Source organism: Lepisosteus oculatus, chromosome 9 (assembly GCF_040954835.1).
Source record: "Lepisosteus oculatus isolate fLepOcu1 chromosome 9, fLepOcu1.hap2, whole genome shotgun sequence".
NCBI classification, from domain to species: domain Eukaryota; kingdom Metazoa; phylum Chordata; class Actinopteri; order Semionotiformes; family Lepisosteidae; genus Lepisosteus; species Lepisosteus oculatus.
The window spans coordinates 12062961-12084102 of record NC_090704.1 but is presented as its reverse complement, the minus strand read 5'-3'; the positions used below and the strand labels follow the sequence as shown (position 1 = coordinate 12084102).

Here is a 21142-nt window from a genome sequence, read left to right as displayed (position 1 = left end):
AATTCTTGCTCAGTGACTTTTCTAATTATTATAATCACAGCGTAAGATTCTTATTACTGAAGACATATAGTTCACTTACCCATGCTAGCAATAATACTGTGTACAGGTAGTCTAGAAGGCCCATGATACCCTGATCTTAATGACTTGTTTTTCATTTCCTCTTGTTGATTTTTAAAAGTTGAGTTTTCCTCCTTGGTGATGTTAATGTAAAAGCATGTGTCGTTGGAACTCATTATGTATTGAGGTCCTGGATTTAACCAGATGTTCTTATTATCTTCTCTTCGCACACCAATTAAACACACGCCATACCTAGAGATTACAAATATACAGTATAGCCAGTATCTACAGTATATATACAGTATGCTGTATATCCACTTGGAAAAATGTAACAAATCTGTTTTCTCTGGATATGTAGTTGGCTTCAAATCTTTAACAGAACAGGGAGAGCAGGAAAACAACATGCTAATGATGACCTTGAAACGTGGTTCACTCAGAGAAAATGATGAGCAGTTTCAGTGCAGACATTACAACATTGAGACATTGAGATGAGGAACTGCTTCAGACATGACACAATTAACCCAGAAACCAAGCACCAACCCAGCTGTGGGTCTTTGTTAAACAGCGTGTACTGCTTTGCTAAACCTACTCTGATTTTGCTTTTTAAAATAGCAGACAACCCCTGATTTCTCTACATGAAAAAGGAAGGTATACCTTCCCTGTATGGGCTCTGAAATGATCATCCTCATAAAACTGCTGTAGGATATCTGTATTTCACATATGGTTTTCTTATTAGAAAAAAGACACAAGCCTTGTAAATTCAGTGCAGTGGTATTTTTTTTAAATATGGTCCAATATACTTTACAATATGATGCATTGACTTTACAGTATATTTTTCAATTACTTTAATGACTTTAATGATGAATACTTCTTGTAAACCTAATGTCTTACATGGTTTTAATTACATTTGTAGATAGTGATATTTTTAGTGCTTTGGTTTAAAATGAATGATTTTGGTTTTAAGCAGTTGTGTATAGGATCCTGTTCAGGCAAGCTGCTTTTTCACAAATACTCACTTCTTGTGTGCATGGAAAGAGGCATATGTAAAGCTCTTTCCCTCATATTCTGAGAAAAAGATGCTCTGTTCCAATACAATGTGGTAGACCTCATTCCCTGAGCATTTGCCGTACATCTTCTGCCACTGCTCTGGTGATTGCTGGCCTTCTCTGCAAAAAACAATAAATAAATACATTTATGGGAATGAAGATTAATCTTTAGTTTGATACCACTTCTTCACATATACGGTACATAAAAGTTTCCAAAGAACTACAGTATAGCTAAACGAATAGCCTTCATTAACTGGTGTGAAAACTACAAACAAGGATTGCCTTTAACTTCATTCCCAAAACATTATAGCTACAGTGTGAGTTTTAAATCTCATATGTAAAATGTAAATATTTGGTTATCCACATGTCCTTAACTCTTGACACTTACTGTCCTCTAGAAGAGTGAACAAGAAGGGTAATCAAGGTGGATGTTGCTGGGCAAATACAATTCAGTGCCAGCATGGCATACTTGAATTCCTCTTCACAGACAACATGATCTATATTAAGGTAAAAAAAGACTTTTGTTTATCTCATAGTTACTGAGTATTGTAATAAGTAGCTCAATAAAGACAGGGAACACCAGGGAACACATAATTACTAATTTTCCAGTATTACACATCATAGAGTACTCAATTAATTTAGTACAATGTACAGTACATTACATTAAGAGATCATTTAAAGAGGCTTTTGAGTTCAGATATCTTATTCGACTATATGATGTTACCTGCAAATTTCACATGAAATTTATTCTCTGGCTTCAAAATCTGAACATATAAAGGACAGTTTGGAGCAAAATCCTTAACAGCCCAGGCTCTTAAAATTGTTTGGTGATCCTGAAATGTAAATATAAGAAAAAAGCATTTTACAGTAGGTGGTTTAAGATACAGAATTGATATGATTATGTTGTAAGTCATCTTACAAACCACAAAGAAAGCCTCAAGAGAGGCATGAGTAGTGCTTCTCACACCTTTGTACATTTTAGTATACTCAACCCTACCTTTTTAGTTCAAATGTATACACTTTCACTTAAATGCTTCAGTACTGCAGACATAACATATTGCGAAATAATAGGTTATAATGATTTTGACTATACAGTATTAAGGGAAAAAGAATAATATTTTTTTAATTATTCTGTATTTCAATAACATGATTAAGTCCAGGAATCTGCGGCTTTCAAGGTGATGGTATTAGTGTCTAAGAGATTAATTTTGTAAGTTTACTACACTATCTATAGTATACAATATATATAGTGTACGTGCCCTTTGATAAACTGGCATCTTTAGTCAGGTGGTATATAGTCATATGCATCCAGTCCCACCCTTCCTCCTATACTTCTGGAGCTAGTCCAGGCCTCACACAGGATAAATACCTTCCTAATTATGGTCAGATGGGTAATATTACATATGTCTATAAAGTGAAAGGAATTAAAAATGCAACAATTTTGTACTGAAAACGTTAGCATTGGTTGTGTTTTTAATGTTTCACAGTAAATACATGTACCTGTACAGTATACTGTATAAAATAAATAATTTATTTCTATGCTGTTTAATTCTGTTTGGTGTTCATGAAACATTTTGGGAAGTATAAAAAATGTTGTGAATTTTGTGATTCTTCTCAAAATACCTGATATCATTCCAATATTCCAATTTTCAATGCATGTTTTTAAGGTCTGTGTTATACATTTCAGTTATGCGGCCAGTCTGGTTGGAGTTAAATTGTACTATGTGCCTTCCCTGCAGTTCTGTGACTTGAAAGAATTTTAAAAGTACTGTATATGTACAGCATACGTATTTATATACTGTAAGCATAGTTTAGCAGCACCCTAAGGTGACATTGTTCACAGATCTGTTTTATTGAGATCTGACTGTCTTCTGGAAACTAAAACTCTCATCATGTCTGGACTGTTCTGGGTGTCAACAATAGAGATTCAGCAGTAACAGGCTCTCTGTCACGGCTACTCACAACCAGAATCCAACCTCTCGTAAACGATTGTTCCCAATCAGACTCCAGCCCTTTCCAATTCCAACAAACGCCGCCATACTAATTAATCAACCAACCAGATTGTCATTCCATTGCCACAACCCGATTACTTCACCTCAACATCACCTAAACCTCAACGCTCAGTATTGGTTTTCACCTAGTGGAGCTCACTTTTTCGTCCCCGGGACTACCTTGCTATTTTCCTGACTCCTGAACCTTAGACTTCCAGACCTTCGAACCTGTCTCTGACCACGACCTTTGTTCTACAATTCAGATAAGTATGCTTGGATTCTCTTTTCTTCTCCTCACCGCCTTTATTTTTCGATCAGCTACTGTACACATAGGGTCCTAAAATCCATCTGGCAAGTAGCGTAACACTCTGCTGATGCTCCCACTCTGTTAGTGGCAGTAGGACCAGGTCATCATCATTGTGTCTAATGCATTAATGGAGAGATTGAAGTGTACTGTACTCTATGGCCCTAGTGAAGAATTATCTTATGTTTCTGCTTCTTTTCACTGCATACTTATTCTTTTAGGACACCTTGGAGTAGCTTATACAATAATCCTGTGTGCTTAATTGAATTAAAACCTTTTAATATTCATTTGTCATCTTCCAGGTGTTTGCAAAGTGTTAAATTTTATAGAAATGTGTTTGAATATCCTTTGCAACTTCTACATTTTTTGCTGATTTTAATCCTATTTTAATCTGAGAACCTTCTTAGATTGTTGGATTGTCAGAGTCCAACAGATTTCTATAGGTAATTTACAATCCTGGAAGAGTACAAACCTAGAAACAGTAGCAAAATTATGTGAACAATTGATTTAATTAACATTAGTATGACTTGAATGAAAATATGAAGACTCAGAGGTCCTCTTAAATCAAGAGCAAATATCAGTGATTTACATCATTAATAAAAATAAACAATAGTAGTGGTTTTAATATAGAGCCCTGTGGTACACTAATTATGTCAGACCAATTTATTTTCGATACATATACTCAATCCAAAGACATATGTAGTACTTTATACAGCCACTGCTATCCTTTTGAGAATCTAAATGCACTGTTATAGGCTATACTGTTTATTCAAATAATGCTAATGCATTTATTAAGCAAGACTTACCTGTATCTAAGTCTATATTTAATATTAAATATTTTCCAACTGTCATACAGATGTTCTTCTCACTTATTTCTAATTATCACTTCCATAATGTTAGATTTAATATAAGACCTATGTAGTGTATTGTAAATTATATAGAGTATAATATATATATCTATCTATCTACAGGGCTACAGATCTATTGAGTTTTGTTTTTTATGGATGGCTAAATCAGTCAGTTCTACAAGACTTACACCAGACCACGGAGATTTGCTTTGTGCATGTAATGCCTGAAGTGCCTGTAATAAGTGCAGCACTCCTGCCTCTTATGTGCTAATACTGTTTAATGCACAACCTTGTCTTTGCTCTGCCTGAGGCATGATGTCTGTTTTTTTGCTTTGGTATGTATGAGAGTGAAATACTGTATTAATGTAATATATAAGCCATTTCCTTTTCATTTAAGGAAAAAAGCATAGATGCTTCCCATGTTATTGTTACTGAAATGTATGAAACAAATGTACAGTATGTTACATTACAGAATGACACTGTATGCTGCAATGTGTCTCTACTATAGACATCTGCATTTTATAATACAGGCAATTATTATTATGTTTATAGGCTGATGTTGCTATCCAATGTGACATGCATTTGTACCCATTTATATAATTCCTATCATTTTTACTGCATTTTGTATATGTGAAGTACCTTGATCAAGAGTACAATAGCAGTGCCCCAATTGTGATCTGAATCTACAACTTTACAACATAAAGTCAGGGGTCTAACCATTATTCTGCACTGCTCCGTATAATTATGATATATATATCTATAATATGATAATTATAGAGTATTTGCTGGTGTGCAATATTAAAGTTTTCTACATTCCTATTTGTGTGCACCCTATCAGAAAAATAGACGCATGTACTGTATTTTAAAATCAAGTTTACAATGATTCCAATAAAATAAAAAACCTACAGTACTTATGTTTTTTTTCATTGTAACCTAAACCATACATTCATTTTTTTATATGGATTAACCTTACATTTGCATTTTTGTTGCATGTTTATTTTTTGTTTTAACGTTGTAAAAGGTATGAAAGCTTTACCGAATGAACATACTAACATTACATTATTTATCTTTGCCTGCTTCTCATAACGCACCATAAAAACAAAACAATTTCTAGTTTACAAGTACCGTACCATTTTGTTTTAGCTGATAAAAAGACATAACAGAAGTACATGAGCTATGAAAAGACTGATTCATATAAGTCAATGAGCTTTATTCTGCCTTCATACTGCTAACGTGATTTATTTTCATAGTGAAGGATCACAGACCTGGTTGCTAGAATTCATATCCTGGAATTAATTCTAATAAGGAAATTATTTTGGTACAATGTACAAGAAGGTCTACATGATGAAATATGATTATCTTATTACATAAAGCAGCCTATCTCAATTTCTGTGGTGGGAAGTATTAACTATTTAATTGTTAATGGTTAGCATAGTGTCTTAAAAACATTTTATAATGCCACCTTAAAATGTGATGGAAAAACCAATAATTGTTTGCTAAAGAAATTTCCTTATCTGCTCTATATAGCTGCTCTTATTTTCTCTTAGTGAGGATATTAATAAACTTGAGGAATGAGGAATAATGTATTTATTAGGTAAAGTCAAAATTATTTTGAGTTACCCTCAGTGAGCAAAGCATTATGTATCGTAAATTAATTGAGATAACACCCTACACAACATAAATGTTTTAATTTAAAAAGACTGTGTGATAAGAATTCAGTTTTTGTGATAAGAACGCTTAAATTGTTAAAGTGTGATAAGAATGCTTAAATTTAAATATTGCTGAAGCCACAATACTAAATTATATCAGCACTTAACCATTATATTAGAATTGAAATATAGTAAAAATGATCAGATCCTTTCATTAAACATGATCTTAAACTAGTGGCCAAAGAAATCTAATATCCTCTTTTTCTTACAATAATTCTTTCATATGTTCTGTAAATATAACTGTTTACATATAACTGTTTAAACAATACAGTTGAACCAAAGGTCTCTTTCTATTTTTACACATGATTGTGAAAAGGTCACATTTTATAAAGTAATTACCTGCCTAATAATAGTTTGTCCAATTTGCTAAGCTGGATTCCTCAAGGTGTTGTTTTTCCAAACACAAAGAAAATGTGAGTCGTATTTGTGTTTTCTTAAAATGAGCATATCTGTAAATCGTGAAATTCATGCTATTATTCATGCTGTTTTAATCTACTTACAGCAGCAGTCCGATCAACTTCACATCGACAACTTAAAATAAAACAAGCCTCTGCATTGTCCATTCTGGAAAAAAATAAAAAATACAATGAAATGTAATGTTTTTATTATCATAAATTTAGGCATCACAAACAAACAATAGTGCCAAATGAAATATCTGAATGTTTTGAAGTTCAAGAACTAAATGTTTTTTTTCCAGTACAATTATTTCAAAAGCATTAATGCAGATAAAACTGCATTAAAAATATAGTTAAAAATATAACTGCCCTGAAGAGTTTTATTGTGTTATATCTGAATCTTAACTTAACCTCTTTGTTAATTACTTTAAAGGCATGAACATTTAAAAATTGAAAAATAAAAATAATCAAACATGATCCTTGAAAACATGTACTGTAAGGATGTACTATTGGGTGTTAGACAGCAGATGGCAGTGAATTACATGATTTGTACTTGTTCTAAGTAAGGCTACTGTACATTATCCATTTTTTTTTTGTTTTGTTCACAATTATGGATACCAAGATTTTTAATTGCTTTTTAGATTCTTTCTATATGTATGTTATCTAAGTCATTTAAAAAACAATATATGCACATGCTTTAAATCTGTACAGAATTCTAATCCTTAATGTAGCCACAGACTGTGATACCTAATGAGTTATTATGGTGTCATTTTCTAGTGATAGACACCAGTCAGATCCACAGAGTTAACAATAATTTTTCTTCCATTTTAAATGTATGTATTGAAAGGGTTGGAATGACTACGTGCTTAAAGTTTGTTTTTTGTGTTGTTAGCAGGTTAATTATTACAGTAGGTCTATTAGGGTATTTTCGCAAGCCAAAGCAGAGAAATACACTAAGAAACAGCAGCTGTAACTAACATAAAATACATACTGAGGACAGATTATATAAAAAGCATTCTTTTTAAGCTAACCCAAATATGCAAGCAGACAAAGCAGAAAAACGCATATGTGATATTTGGTTATAATGAGAACAATGACATGCAGAAGTGCAACAAGACAATCAAAACTCCTGTTCATATTTGCATTTCATGTTAATTCATAAAATACAATTTTCTTTCCATATATATACAGTACAGTATATCTTGCACAAGAATAATGGTATGCCTTAAATGATCAGAATACTAACAAGGATTACTACCAGTAAATAAAATTGAATTAATTGAAGTAATTGTGTTCTTTAAAGCTAGCAAATCCTTTACACTCGTTTTCTAGCTTTGATCCATTGTTGCTAACCATAATTTGATTGTTCCAATTTATAACTATAGGGAACTTATTAAATTAGACTCAGTGTGTATTGAATCAGTTTCTGGAACTGTGTAGGAGTAATAACTGAATTTTAAAAAGAAGCTGCAATTTGGTTTTCCATTAAAAGCCACTAATGATACTGCATAATAAATAAAAGCTGAATAGTCACTCACTTTGCTCTTAGTAAGTCTTGGTCTTTCAGTGCTGATCCTTGGAGATAAATAACTCTTTGGGACCACATGGGAATCTGCAAAACCCTCCGGACTTGAACATCCATTTCAGTTGGGCAAAGTATTACTACATAATAGTCCTGAAAGTCGGTACCACAAATCAACAGGATTGATTTCATGGTTCTCAAAATTGTTCTAACATTGCTGGTTGTGTTTGAGATAATTAGAACCTTATTTTCCAATTAGAAGAATTAGAACCTTTTTTTTTTCACAGAAGACTCCTGTAAACAATACCCACCTCTAAAACTGATCCATCTGATGCTCTAGCAATATTTTTAGGTCATTTGCCCATTTAATGCCCATTTAATGTCAGATTCAAACAACTCTAAAAGATGTTCAATCATTCTATAGTATTTCCATACAAGAACGCAATTAAATTGATTGATTGATTGATGGTATAGGCCAGTGCAATAAAATTGAGAATGTGAGCTCAAGTTTTAATGTAACAGCAGCTAAAGGTCATACCTGTAATCTAGGATGGGCATAGAATTCATTCAGAAAGTCCATTAATAAATCAATCTTCAGGGAGCTAACACACAACACAATGTGTTTTTCTGTTTGTGCTCGGTGACGGCTATAGTTTCCACCAGATTTTTGTCTTTCCATCCATAAATAAGCAAGCTGTTCAAACTGTAAAATAAAATGATGAAAGAACCTCTGTTAGAAGTAATATTCTAAGTACTGTTTTATTAATTTCTCTTGTTTAACCATTATTTTAGACTTCTTGTCAACCTACAGCTCACATAAGCCCTTTCAAATATATGAAATGCATGGGAAGGAACTATTATTGTAAGTTTATGAAACATTAAGTTAGGAAACCGGGCTGTGTATCTGGCATTTATGTATCTGCTGTGTTGAATTAATGTTGAATATCAGAATATAAACCTAAATTAAACTATAAAACCTTTTTTAAGTTTTTATTATTTTATTTTGATTTACAGTGGTGTTCTAACAATTGTGATGCAGAGATTTCGGTCCCTAGGACCAACTGATTTTGTGAGGCTAATATTTTACATAGCTCTTTTTCACGTTCTCACTTACCTGAATTGGCAGTACGACGAGGGCAACACAGATCATAATAACAACTAACAGTTTTGAAGGCCAGATATTTGGAGTGACATCGCCAAACCCCACTGTGGAGAATGTCACAATGCAGAAGTACAAAGAGTCAAATAATGTCAACTTGTTTCCTGCCCGCTCTAAATGTTGAATCCCACATATGCTAAAAATGAAAAAAAAAGAAAAAAAAGAAAGACAAGGTCATTTTGCTTACATACAGTACATTATATTGTCCATAAATAGGGAAGAAACAAGCCAAGCCTTAAAGCAGTATTTGCAGATATACAGTGCTGGTTTACATGTAAAGAAGGTTTGCCATATACTGTAAGTCACTCTAAAGTAACTTATATCAGGATGTATTTCTAAATAGCCTTTGGTGGGCATGCTGCAGCAGAAGGACAGAGTTCAGTGCAGTGTCAATATGCCAATATTAGTTTTATGAACCGCTGGTCATGCAAAATTGAGAAAGATAAGCAAGAATTTGGTAACTCAATTGATTTTGTTCAATGATTACCAAAGATAAATATGTTTATCCACCCACATATAAAAGAAGACCTGTGGTTTACAGGAATATTGGTTTAGGCTAACTGACACAATATTTCAGTGGATATAATTTATTTGCAGGACTTTATTTTTTAAACAAACTAAAAATATATTTATAAGCTATATTGTACACTAAGTGTCTTTAAATACTCTACATGATTTTTATCTAGTGTTCATTAAATAATACTTGAAGCACAATGCATAAGCACAACTTCTAGTGCCATATTTGAATAGTACAGTTGAATGTGAAGATTTTTCTATGAGTAATACACTAAGATGTACAATACAAAAATGTACTTTTTTTAAGAAGAATGGCTCACAAAGTGGGCTGTTAACTTTTTGATTAAATTTAGAAAACAACTAGTAAATAGTAGAACCAATAGCATTTGTGTTTTAATGCCTTTCAGTATATCATTAGCTATTAAAAAGCAATTGCACCATAAATAGCATGTTGAGAAAAACACAATGTCTAGAGGCTGAGCAGAAGACCCAGTCCAAATTAGTTAATTGTGAAATGATTAATGAAAATCAATAATACTATCTATTGAACCGGAGGCTATACTTCCTATGTTAAATACAGTGTGTGTAACCAGGCTTGTCTTCATTGCTTTAGTGAGTGCTAGGAGGCCATGACTAAAGGTTTCTAGGATAATATCTGTCAAAGCTGATACCCTGATTGATTTCAAGAGATCGGCAGATCAATCAGGTACTAGCAACCAAATAATCTACATCGACCAAATAGCTTACTAACTTTCCATATGTTTTTAAAAAGGTTATTTGCTTGCATATTTTGACAATCAGACACCATACACTAAAGTATCTGCAGTTATCAAATAAAGATTATGAACTCCAGGTGAGAATAACTAATGGGTGCCAAAATGGAAATTATGCCTTCAGATTCAACTGACTTGTTGCATTTTTGGATATTGAGGTAGTATCATAGTGGCACAATGTTATACTGTAGTTCTCAAAACACATACTGTATACTGTCTATCCATCTTATTCAGTCTTAAACAGTATTTTGCAAACTTGACCCCAAATATTAAATTGCATATAGAAACATGGAATACTGTAAGTGTTAAAACCTAAATTTTCTTTGTCTTTAGCATTTGAAAAGTCTGTTACAGTATATACTGTTTTGATGAAGCACATCATACATCAGTGCCTGCATTTGTACACATTGCATGATAAATATCATTGCTCTGTTAAAGGTTCAAAATTAAGATTTTAAATAGATGAAAGCTGGAAACTTCAAGCTCAAGATTGATCATAGTTCAAGATTGATCCAGACTCGAATCAAAATTCTTTATTATGGCCAGGGCTTTTAGAGATGTTTAAAGCACGCCTTTTTTGTTAATCTTTCTGGTGTGTGATTGCAACAAATCACCCATAATATGGCTAAAAACATTTTTTCAATGTACAATAATATACAATATGTACATCAAAACTAATAAACATATTTTGTGAATAAAAATCAAGTTAAAAAAGCAGCTCCTTACATTGATTGAGGTACTTCTAAAATAACATACTGGAACTAGTGATAACCTGTTAAAATACTCTTAGATGTAAATAAGAATACTACATTCTCATTCATTTTCTATTGTATTGTACAAATACGCTTGTAACAGGATAGACATGTAAATGTATCATGTTTGTAAAGTATTATAGTCAACTAGATAAATGAACTGTAACAATACAATGCTGAAGAGGCTGCGCGAGGGTAAGGCCACAGGACCAGATAACATCTGTCCCAGAGTTCTGAGGGCCTGTGCTGATCAGCTGAGCGGAGTGCTCCAGCAACTGTTCAACCTGAGCCTGCGCTTGGAGAGAGTCCCGGTGCTCTGGAAGACATCATGCCTGGTCCCGGTACCAAAGAAAGGGCGCCCCTCTGTCCTCAACGACTACAGACCAGTTGCACTGACTTCTCACATCATGAAGACACTGGAGAGGCTGGTCTTATCCCACCTGAGACCCCTGGTCAGCTCATCACTGGACACCCTACAGTTTGCCTACCAGCCCAGTGTTGGTGTGGAGGATGCGATCATCTACACGCTGCAAAGGGCCTACTCACACCTGGACAGGGCTGGCAACACTGTAAGGATCATGTTTTTCGACTTCTCCAGTGCCTTCAATACCATCCAGCCCTTACTTCTAAGGAGGAAGCTGGAGGAGATGCAAGTCGATGCCTCCATGACCTCGTGGATCACTGACTACCTGACGGGCAGACCACAGTCTGTGAGACTTCAGAACTGCGTGTCTGAACTGGAAGTGAGTAACACAGGGGCACCTCAAGGGACAGTTCTTTCTCCATTCCTCTTCATCCTCTATACTTCGGACTTTAAGTACAACTCAAAGTCATGCCACCTGCAAAAGTTCTCAGATTCTCAGACTCTGCAATTGTGGGATGTATCAAGGGTGAGCAGGAGGAGGAGTACAGAGGACTGGTCAGCAGCTTTGTGGAGTGGTGTGGGGTGAACCACTTGGAACTGAATGTTACAAAGACAAAGGAACTGGTGGTAGATTTCAGGAGGAAAAAGGTCAAACCTACTCCTGTCTACATCCATGGGAGTGGCGTGGAGATGGTGGACTCGTACAAGTACCTGGGAGTGCACATCGACGATAGACTGGAATGGTCTAAGAACATCGAGGCCATCTATAAGAACGGACAGAGCCGACTTTACTTCTTGAGGAGGCTCAGGTCCTTCAATGTGTGTAGTAAGATGCTACACATGTTTTATCAGTCGGTGGTAGCGAGTGCCATTTTCTACGCAGTGGTGTGCTGGGGCTCTGGGATTAGAGCAGTAGATTCCAAAAGGCTGAACAAGCTCATCAGGAGAGCGAGCTCTGTCATTGGGTCTGACCTGGACCCCTTGGAGGTAGTGGCTGAGAGGAGAATGATGTCCAAACTGGAGGCCATCATGGACAACTTCTCCCATCCCCTCTATGACAGGCTTGCAGGAATGAAGAGCACGTTCAGCAATAGACTGATTCATCCACGGTGCGACAGGGAGCGCTACAGGAGGTCATTCTTGCCGTCTGCCATAAGACTGTACAACGCATCCACCTTGCGTCTTGGCAGAGGCAACAGCGACAGTGACCTGTTTCTGGACTAAACGCATATACACATCTACTGCTACATCTGTTCTCTTTCTTTTTCTTTTTCTTTTTCCCGTTTACAACCACTTTTGTGCAATATATGCCAGGGACCTGTGCAATACATTTATATTTATATTTATATCTATGGTTACATCTATATTTATATTCATACGTGTGATACGATTTTCTGTGTACTGTTCTGTTCTAGTTTCCTCTTGTGTGTCCGGACTGTGAGTAACTCTTGTATTGTATTGTATGTATTGTACTATTAGTATATAATTCGTTACACTGTGGCTGTGTTGTGTGTGTTAAGCTGCTGTTGCACTGCAATTTCCCTCACGGGATCAATAAAGTATCTATCTATCTACAACTGCCTATGTGGCAGTGGCTTATAAGAAGCAGGTCGATGTTTATGTTCAGCAATAATATAGATGCAGTCCACAGCTCCAGAAGGAAAATAAACATGAGAGAAGCCTTAAATACTTTGGGGAGTCTATTAAAGAACAGATTAAGGATTCTGACTGGCTCATTCCACTAAAGATACTCACTCATAATTGAGCTCTGTGGCCCAAATGTACAGTGCAGTAGTTAGTTTGAGTTTGAACTCATGTCACTAACTGTCTGTGATATGGATTCTGCAAACTACAGTTTTTAAATAGCAATGCACCCATCGGGGGAGAGGTTAGCTTTTCAGAGGGGAACATTAATCAGTCCTGTAAAGTGTAATGTAAAAAATCGTTATCTATAAAGAGGACACTCCGCTTTGAGTGGAGTGTCCAGAAAAGCGCTATATAAATGTAAGCAATTATTATTATTATTATTATTATTATTATTATTATTATTATTATTATTATTATTCCTGTGCAGCATTATCAATTGTTAAAAATGTAAAACAGATCTGATGGGTAAATAATAAATAGAATTTATGCTCAATTTGTTTATAGTTTTTTTAGGGAAAACAAAGAATATTACATGTTATTATATACAATAATGAGCAAAAGTGACCAATCATGGCATGAAAGACTACCTAAACAAACTGTAAATCCAACAATAATATAAAAGTGGGAATAATTGAGAAGGAAAAAGAAAACCAGAGGTTTTGCGGAGATAAGCAAAGGAAAGAGAAAAAAAAGTAGTGAAAGGACAGAAGAGGGAAGCCACAGATTTCAAGGTCTTTCACATGTCTGGGTCAAGCTGCAAGCTCTTAAAGAAGTTTAAAAATGGCTGCCAGGCAGAATAACATTTTGCAGTTGAATAGGTTTTGCCTAAGCACACTACAATGGGTCATCTGCTAAAGATGTATAGTATACGTATCTGACCTCAGTTGTATTCCATGGAAAGCGTAAATGTTGTTTAGTCATGGTTATTTTTATTCCTAGGGTAAAAAGTCTTAATTAACTGCTATTCCCTCCTTAGTAATCCCTAGTGACAATATTAAAATTTTATTTTGCTTTGTGTAGCCATATACATTTGTTTCCTTGCTTATCTTTTTTTTCTTGACTTAGACACGATCTTAATGTCATAAACCTTTACAATTTCCCTTAATTAACTTTAAATACTGCTATTACCTTTTCATCTAATTCATTAAACTATAACCTCAAATACACAGAAGGTCTGTAATATAATTGGTTTTAAACTCTAGCCTGGGGAAGCAAAATAGTTTTGTTTTTTATCATTGACTACCCTGTAGTCTTTTGTACAATATGTAAGTAACAGTATCATTATACAATAAATACACATTAATAAGAAAGTCCTTTTCATGGGTTTACTTACTGTAATAATCACCACTGAATACAGAAATAATTTTATTTCTGTCTCGTCATATGGTGTGACAATCTCATCTTTCAGAGGATATTCCATATATTTCACTAAGATAATTAGAGCTTAAATTTACTCTTGCACTTTGATTGTAATAATCTATCAGACATTAGCAGTCACAGTGAATGCTTAAAATACACAATGCAAGGCCTGTATCTGTTGTTCACAATTTTCTATGTTCAAACATTTTTATTGATTAAAATATAGTTTCATGAGCCAGAGGGCCATCTTTCTAGAAAGGTTGCAGCAAAAGAAACGCAGCGGGAAAGAATATCTAATGGAACTCTATTTTCACTAGCAGCAGGGAGTTTAACACACACTGTAATGTAAGCAAGTCTTCTGACTGTATCCTGCAGAGGAAAGGTACAAATCTAATGGTGTTTTCTCATCTGTGAGGGAGAACCATATACACAGTCCTTTGCAGTCTATGTTTAGATCTACTGTACTTCACAGGAGTTCATTTTTAAGAAGTGAGTGACTTTTTCCATCAGGTACAGTACCAAAAAAAAGTGGTTTTGCAATTTTATAGAAAACAAAGACACATTCTAAATTTTGTATTATAATTTCAACAATTTATTTTTTCTCTTTTTTATTTGTTAGTATACTGGGTATACAGTACTTTAAAGTTTTATTTAATCGTTTTTTTTTAAATATAGCTTTAGTTTCTTTTTAATTTTGTTTCCTTGTCTGAATATACATTGGAGTAGCTTTCTTACAAAAATTTGGGCCAAAATTAAAAGGTTTGGTAGAGAGTTAGTGTCTGTGGCTGTATTTAAGCAAAAACAAATGATAAAACGTAAAATGGAAAAGATAATCATAGTTTATGAGCACATTTGTAAGAAAATGATGCACATTGAGTGGGCCACATTCAGAAAAGGAAACTGAAGACAATTAACGGTAATGTAATCTCTATTTACTCCTCTATGTAGGAAATTCAGCAAGGGTATAAAACAACTTTGCCTCCCTCTATCCATTAAATTAGTCTGAAAAGATGTGATATACTGTACTGTTGCAATCTAATAGTAAGAACTGTAATTAAATTTGTGTTGTTCCAGCATTACCGGTTTGTGATGAAAGTGGCAGCAATTTATTTACAATATAATATTTCTCAGATTTAACACTGTAAGAAAAAAACTCACCAGGTGAAGATGAGACACAGCAGTGTAGATATCAGTATAAGGACCTGATTAAACATAGCAGATTGTGTTCGTTGAATGGCTCTGTGAAGATCATTCTGAATAAACAAAAACAATGTGTTACAACGCAACAAAAGTTGGAATACTTCTGAGGTTAACATGATTCAACCTTTTAATTTTGAATTATTTTGGAGATGGTTTAGATAGCATTTCCCTCAAAATGGAAGCTGTTCTAAATTCCTGTTCATGCTATTTCCTCTCTTGTAACCAGTCCCCTCAGCTACAGTACATCATCCTGAAGATTTATAATTTAGCTTACTGAGCTGGTTACTTATTAATACTGTACATACAGTAGCAGTAGTTATGACCAAAACATATTCTAACAACTACAACAATTTGCACATTAAAATTGTACTGTAGCATTCAAATTCAGCAGTCTTGTTTTATTTTCTAATTGATTTACTGTTTGAACACCAAAACCTTGCTAATACTACAGCAATATTGCATCATTAATATTTAGTCAAGAAAACAGAGGTCTAAAATGAATTCTATATTGGCAGAGATCTAATTCTCTGATTGTTTTGAAATTAAAATTGGAGAGATGTCTTCTATATGTGCACAGATGAGACAACTGGAAAATTAAAAAGATAATCATAGTTTATGAGCACATTTGGCTGTGAAGATAATGATGCACACTGAGTGGGCCATATTTGGTAGAGGAAACTAAAGGCAATTAATGGTAACGCTATCTGCATTAACCCCTGTTCATAGGAAATTTGGCAAGGGTTTAGACCTACTTTACTTCCCTCTGTCCATTAAATATGTCTGAAAAGATGTGGAAAATAGTACAGTCACACCACAGATATCAAGACTAGATGTAACAATTATTTTTACAGTATATAGTTACATCTTAGTAGTTTAGATTTCTACCCTTCTAAGAGTAAGTTTCATTCTCAATAAAATGTAGAATTGTTCTCTACATAAATTCTTCTTTAAAACCTATGGGATTTTACCTAGTAAAACAAATATGAGATAATTCCTTTGGGACAGTGTTAACAAATACATTTTAATTGCCCTAACACTGGGAATTTCAAAAAGCACTCCTATTTGTACATTCACCCATAGGCCATGTACAGTACAGTATGTATTATAATTTACAGAATTTGCCATATTTCTTAAAGAAATCAACAAAAATACAAATTCTACTGCTGTATCTTACTGTGTTGCACATAAGATCAATTACATTTGTTGGGTTATAAGTGATGTGGACTTTTTATCAACTATCACCTGTCTATCAGTTATTCTATACTTCTGTGTACAGTATATACTTTATGTACAGTGCTATGCAAAAGTATTCAGACACTTAAAATGTTTTCAGCTGGATTACAAATGATACACATCTTTTTCCAATCAGGTTTTTATTGCAAATTCACATGCTCAAATAGAACATTTTCAAAGAAACAAATTAGTTATTTGGCAGCAGAAATCTCAAAGTAAGTCAAAAACTGAATTATGCTGTATTGCTCACCAAATGTAACACCTTTGTCTTTTGTAGCACTTGTAGCACTCATATTTTTAAGATCTTAACCTACAGTAGGTTATTGTCTGAGGATGGTACCAGGCACAGGCAGTAACTCTGTAATTATCTCTTCAGGATTTGCTGTGGTGTGTGAGATTCTCCAGCACCTGTGCATGGTTTTCCCCTTTAGAACATTCATCTGAGACTTTTCTTCTGTGCGTGGCTGCTCAACTAAGCATCTCTACTCTCTTTCAAAACAACCACAACTGTTGTAAAGATATCATTCTGATTTCATTATTGAAGGTGGATAGACTGTTAGCCTCTGTCAAATATTTCTGCCACCAATTACAGTACATTTCAATTGTGAATCATTTTATACTATTCATTTCATAACTTTTCATTTGATACTATTTCATAATATTCATAGTATAAAAATCACCAATCATGAATCATTTCATACTATTCAAAGCATTAGACTGTTCAGTACTACATTCTACTATATGTTATCTGAGCTCAATTTTAACATTACCCTGTGCTTCTGAGTAACGTATTGTTCCCTTATTTGTCGGATAAAACCAGGGAATGAGGCAAATTCCAGAGACACAGGATTAGTGATTTCTTGAGGTAAATTTAAAAATATCTTTCTCACTGTCCAGTTGATGTTAATTATTAATTATCACACAGGTAACTAGGTACTGAGCTGATTGTATGTTCATATATCTCAACAACTATGAATATGTTTCTGCTTTTTCGCATTTTATCTAAAATAGGATTGTATCCAGTGCTGGTCCAGGAGGGCTAGTCATAAGGTTTCATTTCCATGCAGCTCTTAACAAACTAGGCCATGTGGTTAATATCTTAACTGAACAGAATAAACAGTTTCTCCCAGCTCTTTGAACAACTGCCAACACACTGGCGTTATGGGACTAGTACTGGACTGGACTGGACCTTGATCCTGAGCGGTTCTAGGGAGTTCTAAGTCACTCCTACAGTATATTTTCTGTGAAATTGAATATCTTAGTTTGTGACTGAGAAGGTACAGTAAAACCATAGTATCCCTATGTAAAACTATTCTGAGAATTACAGTAAAGTAAGTAAAAGTCTGAAGATATTTTAATCAGAAATTACAAATTAATTTGTACTCACAATCATGTTTTCCAGGGCATGCTTAGCTAGCCAGCAGTTAAGAAACACGGGAATGAAGAGGTTTCTCAAGGGAATCCAAAAGATCTGAAACACAGGCATTTTTACAATGTGTACACTATTTTGAAAGGCTGCAGTGATATTGCAAAAGCTATTTTACAGAGCCTCTTAAGGTGCAAGAGATCAATCTTCAAAGCCTTTCTTATTTTAAAATCCAGATCAGGCAATAAGTGAAATATTATTTCTTGTTCTCACCTTTTTTACCAAAATGCTTTACTTAGATTATACTTATTAATGCAAGAGTACTGACAGGATTTAAATATGCTGTATATTGGAAAGAGCAAAATCAATGCAAAGATACAGTAGATACACTATGTTCAAACTCTCTGTGTCACTAGTGATTTGTATCATTATATAGACCACATACGATTTCGTGTATTAAACCTAAAGAGTCCCCGTGTACCCAATTAGAGGATACCTTACCGTAATAAAGAATGGTACTGTATTAATCATCTCCAGAATGAAAGGTACCCGGAGTATTTGGTCCCAGATATTGCCCTAGTTAAAAAAAGAAGCAGTTTAAGTAAGTGATTGACAGACAGACATACTGTAGTACTGCTGCATTAAAATGAGCACCACCAAATATTGTGGGCCTACCATTGTAAGAAGTTTTTGAGCCCTTAGGAATTATCTGGATTTCCAAACAGAGATGTACTACTGTATATAATCTCATTGAGATTTTCTGTGGTTTCTATGAGAAAATGACTTGTACTGTAGGTGGTACTTGGATGCTTTGGTTTGATCAGGGGTGGTACTTGCTCAAAAAAGTTTGATAAGACAATGTAAAATGGTGTGTGTTATTATGACTTAGATGAAGATCACATCACATTTTAGGAGCCATTCATGCAGAAATCCAAATCACAAACTGTTTCTCACAACTGTATTTAGTTTTCTCATAACACATTTATGTCTGAGGTATGTCTGAGGTTTCGTATCATTCAGAACTATCTCAGACTTGATGTGTAAGACAAAGTGACTGCTATTCTAAGTTTTGGGTTTACATTGTCTTAAATACTTCTACATTACGACACAGCATATTATCAGAAGCAGAGAAATATGTTGTCTGCATGTTGTTAAGGCAGAATTTTGACACAATGACACCCGTTTCCACAAACAAATTAAAAGAAAGTTCAGCAGCTTTCACTTTTTTAGTTTTAATCTTTTAATTTTTGCACCAACATTAACAGTTTTAATGTACATTTGAATTATATTGAGGCAGCTTGTTTAAAAAGTTATAATGTCTAACATTTATATAGTATTATACTTTAAAAAATAAAGATGTTAGCAATTAAACATGCTCAAAGACCAGACAGATATTTTTGTGTGACTTAACAATGCATCCCAAAAATGCATTAATAACTTAACAGTGCAGGCCTCATTTATCATAGACCTTGTAAGAAAATGTATAATTAGAATACTTGTGTAACGCTCTTTCAATCGTTAATGACAAGTGTGTAAAAACAGCAGGTCTAATTTCAATTTCTAAAATGTCATTGAATTCTATTAAGTTTGTGAGAAATCAGAAATGTTATTTGATTGTTTGGCTGTAGGCTATCTTAGTGAGTCAATGATTGATGTTTACTGTATATATCAACATATATATCAACATGCTCTGTTAGAAAGCCAGCAACTGTATATACAACATATTCAAGCTACTCTATTCAATAGGAAATGTAACTACAGGTCCACTATTCTAGAAATAAACCCTACTAGAATGTGCCATGATACGGTAAAATAAATTTATTTTATTTAACATTGCATGACCTTTACATTGTGACCAATACTGATAAGGAGATGTACAAAGCTTATAGAAGCACATAGTTTCCAAGACAACCTATAGACTAACATTGGACTTACCTTGTAACTGAGATAAGTCAACAGCATTGTTTCAAAGAGACTTATCAAGGCTACTGCAACCTATGTATAGAGAATATATAAAAGATGAATAAAGCTAACAGTGGTAATGTGCATTAAAACACTGAATGAATGCCAGTTATTTAATACATTATTCATCTTGCATCCAACTAATACAACCATAAGCTAAACAAGGAGTCAGTAAATATTCTAAATTTTCTATGGGAAGGAAAGTAAAGAGCAGCTTCAAAATAGAACATTGTGTTAGACGGTAGAACTTCTCTTATTTCGGATTTAGTTTTTCACCTAGAAAACTAAAAGAAATTCAAGCAAGAAACATGATTTTCAGAGTCATAGATTTCTGTTACTTCCACATACTATATGCTATTTTCTAGATGGAAAAACTTATTAAAGGGTTCTCATCCCTTGGCTTTTAAATGTTTGTCATATACAGTAAATGTTTACTTTCTTTGCTTTTACTGTATATCTTTCCGAAACCCCAAAGAAAAGTGCACTGCTAGCTCACCTGTAATCCCCATAGAGGAAGACTTCTTCTTACCCAAATGATCGGAGACCTGAGACATACATTTCCAGTTTTGAGATGTTAAGACTAGTAAGTACTAGCATGTTATACCACAACTTGTAAAGCACCTATTAGAGAATATTAAATGGACAGAGTCCTGTAATTCTTAAACTTAGCATTCTCAAAAATAGTATATATTTTTTTGCTCTGCATAGTCCACAAAGTCAAACCTTTAGCTATACACGTGCTCATGTCTCTTCCTTGTGCTTGTTGTTTAACAATAATTACACAATCATTATCTAAAGACATTTATTCTTCATTCATTTTAACGAGACAGTTTGTAACCTACCCCTTTTCTAAAAGTTTTGTTTGTGGACGTTGTCAGAAATGAAGAATGGAAACACCCACACTCAACAACTCTTGAGAAAAAATCACTAATAACATTG

The 21142-nt window shown here is 34.1% G+C and overlaps 1 protein-coding gene across 5 annotated transcripts in view; it reads right to left on the bottom strand.

Annotated features, from left to right (window-relative positions):
* The window catches only part of kcnt2a (potassium channel, subfamily T, member 2a), a 55858-nt gene that overhangs the window by 17545 nt on the left and 17171 nt on the right, over positions 1-21142 (bottom strand). For all 5 annotated transcript variants that reach the window (XM_015355533.2, XM_015355535.2, XM_015355536.2 and 2 more), the window contains 13 exons: positions 20700-20748; positions 20177-20236; positions 18743-18817; positions 18263-18346; positions 15601-15695; positions 8987-9167; positions 8411-8575; positions 7889-8025; positions 6456-6519; positions 1828-1936; positions 1492-1600; positions 1074-1223; positions 80-309 (listed from right to left, as the gene is read on the bottom strand). In XM_015355533.2, coding sequence (XP_015211019.2) covers positions 80-309; positions 1074-1223; positions 1492-1600; positions 1828-1936; positions 6456-6519; positions 7889-8025; positions 8411-8575; positions 8987-9167; positions 15601-15695; positions 18263-18346; positions 18743-18817; positions 20177-20236; positions 20700-20748 — 1508 coding nt within the window. The remainder of the gene's footprint in view (positions 1-79; positions 310-1073; positions 1224-1491; positions 1601-1827; positions 1937-6455; positions 6520-7888; positions 8026-8410; positions 8576-8986; positions 9168-15600; positions 15696-18262; positions 18347-18742; positions 18818-20176; positions 20237-20699; positions 20749-21142) is intronic.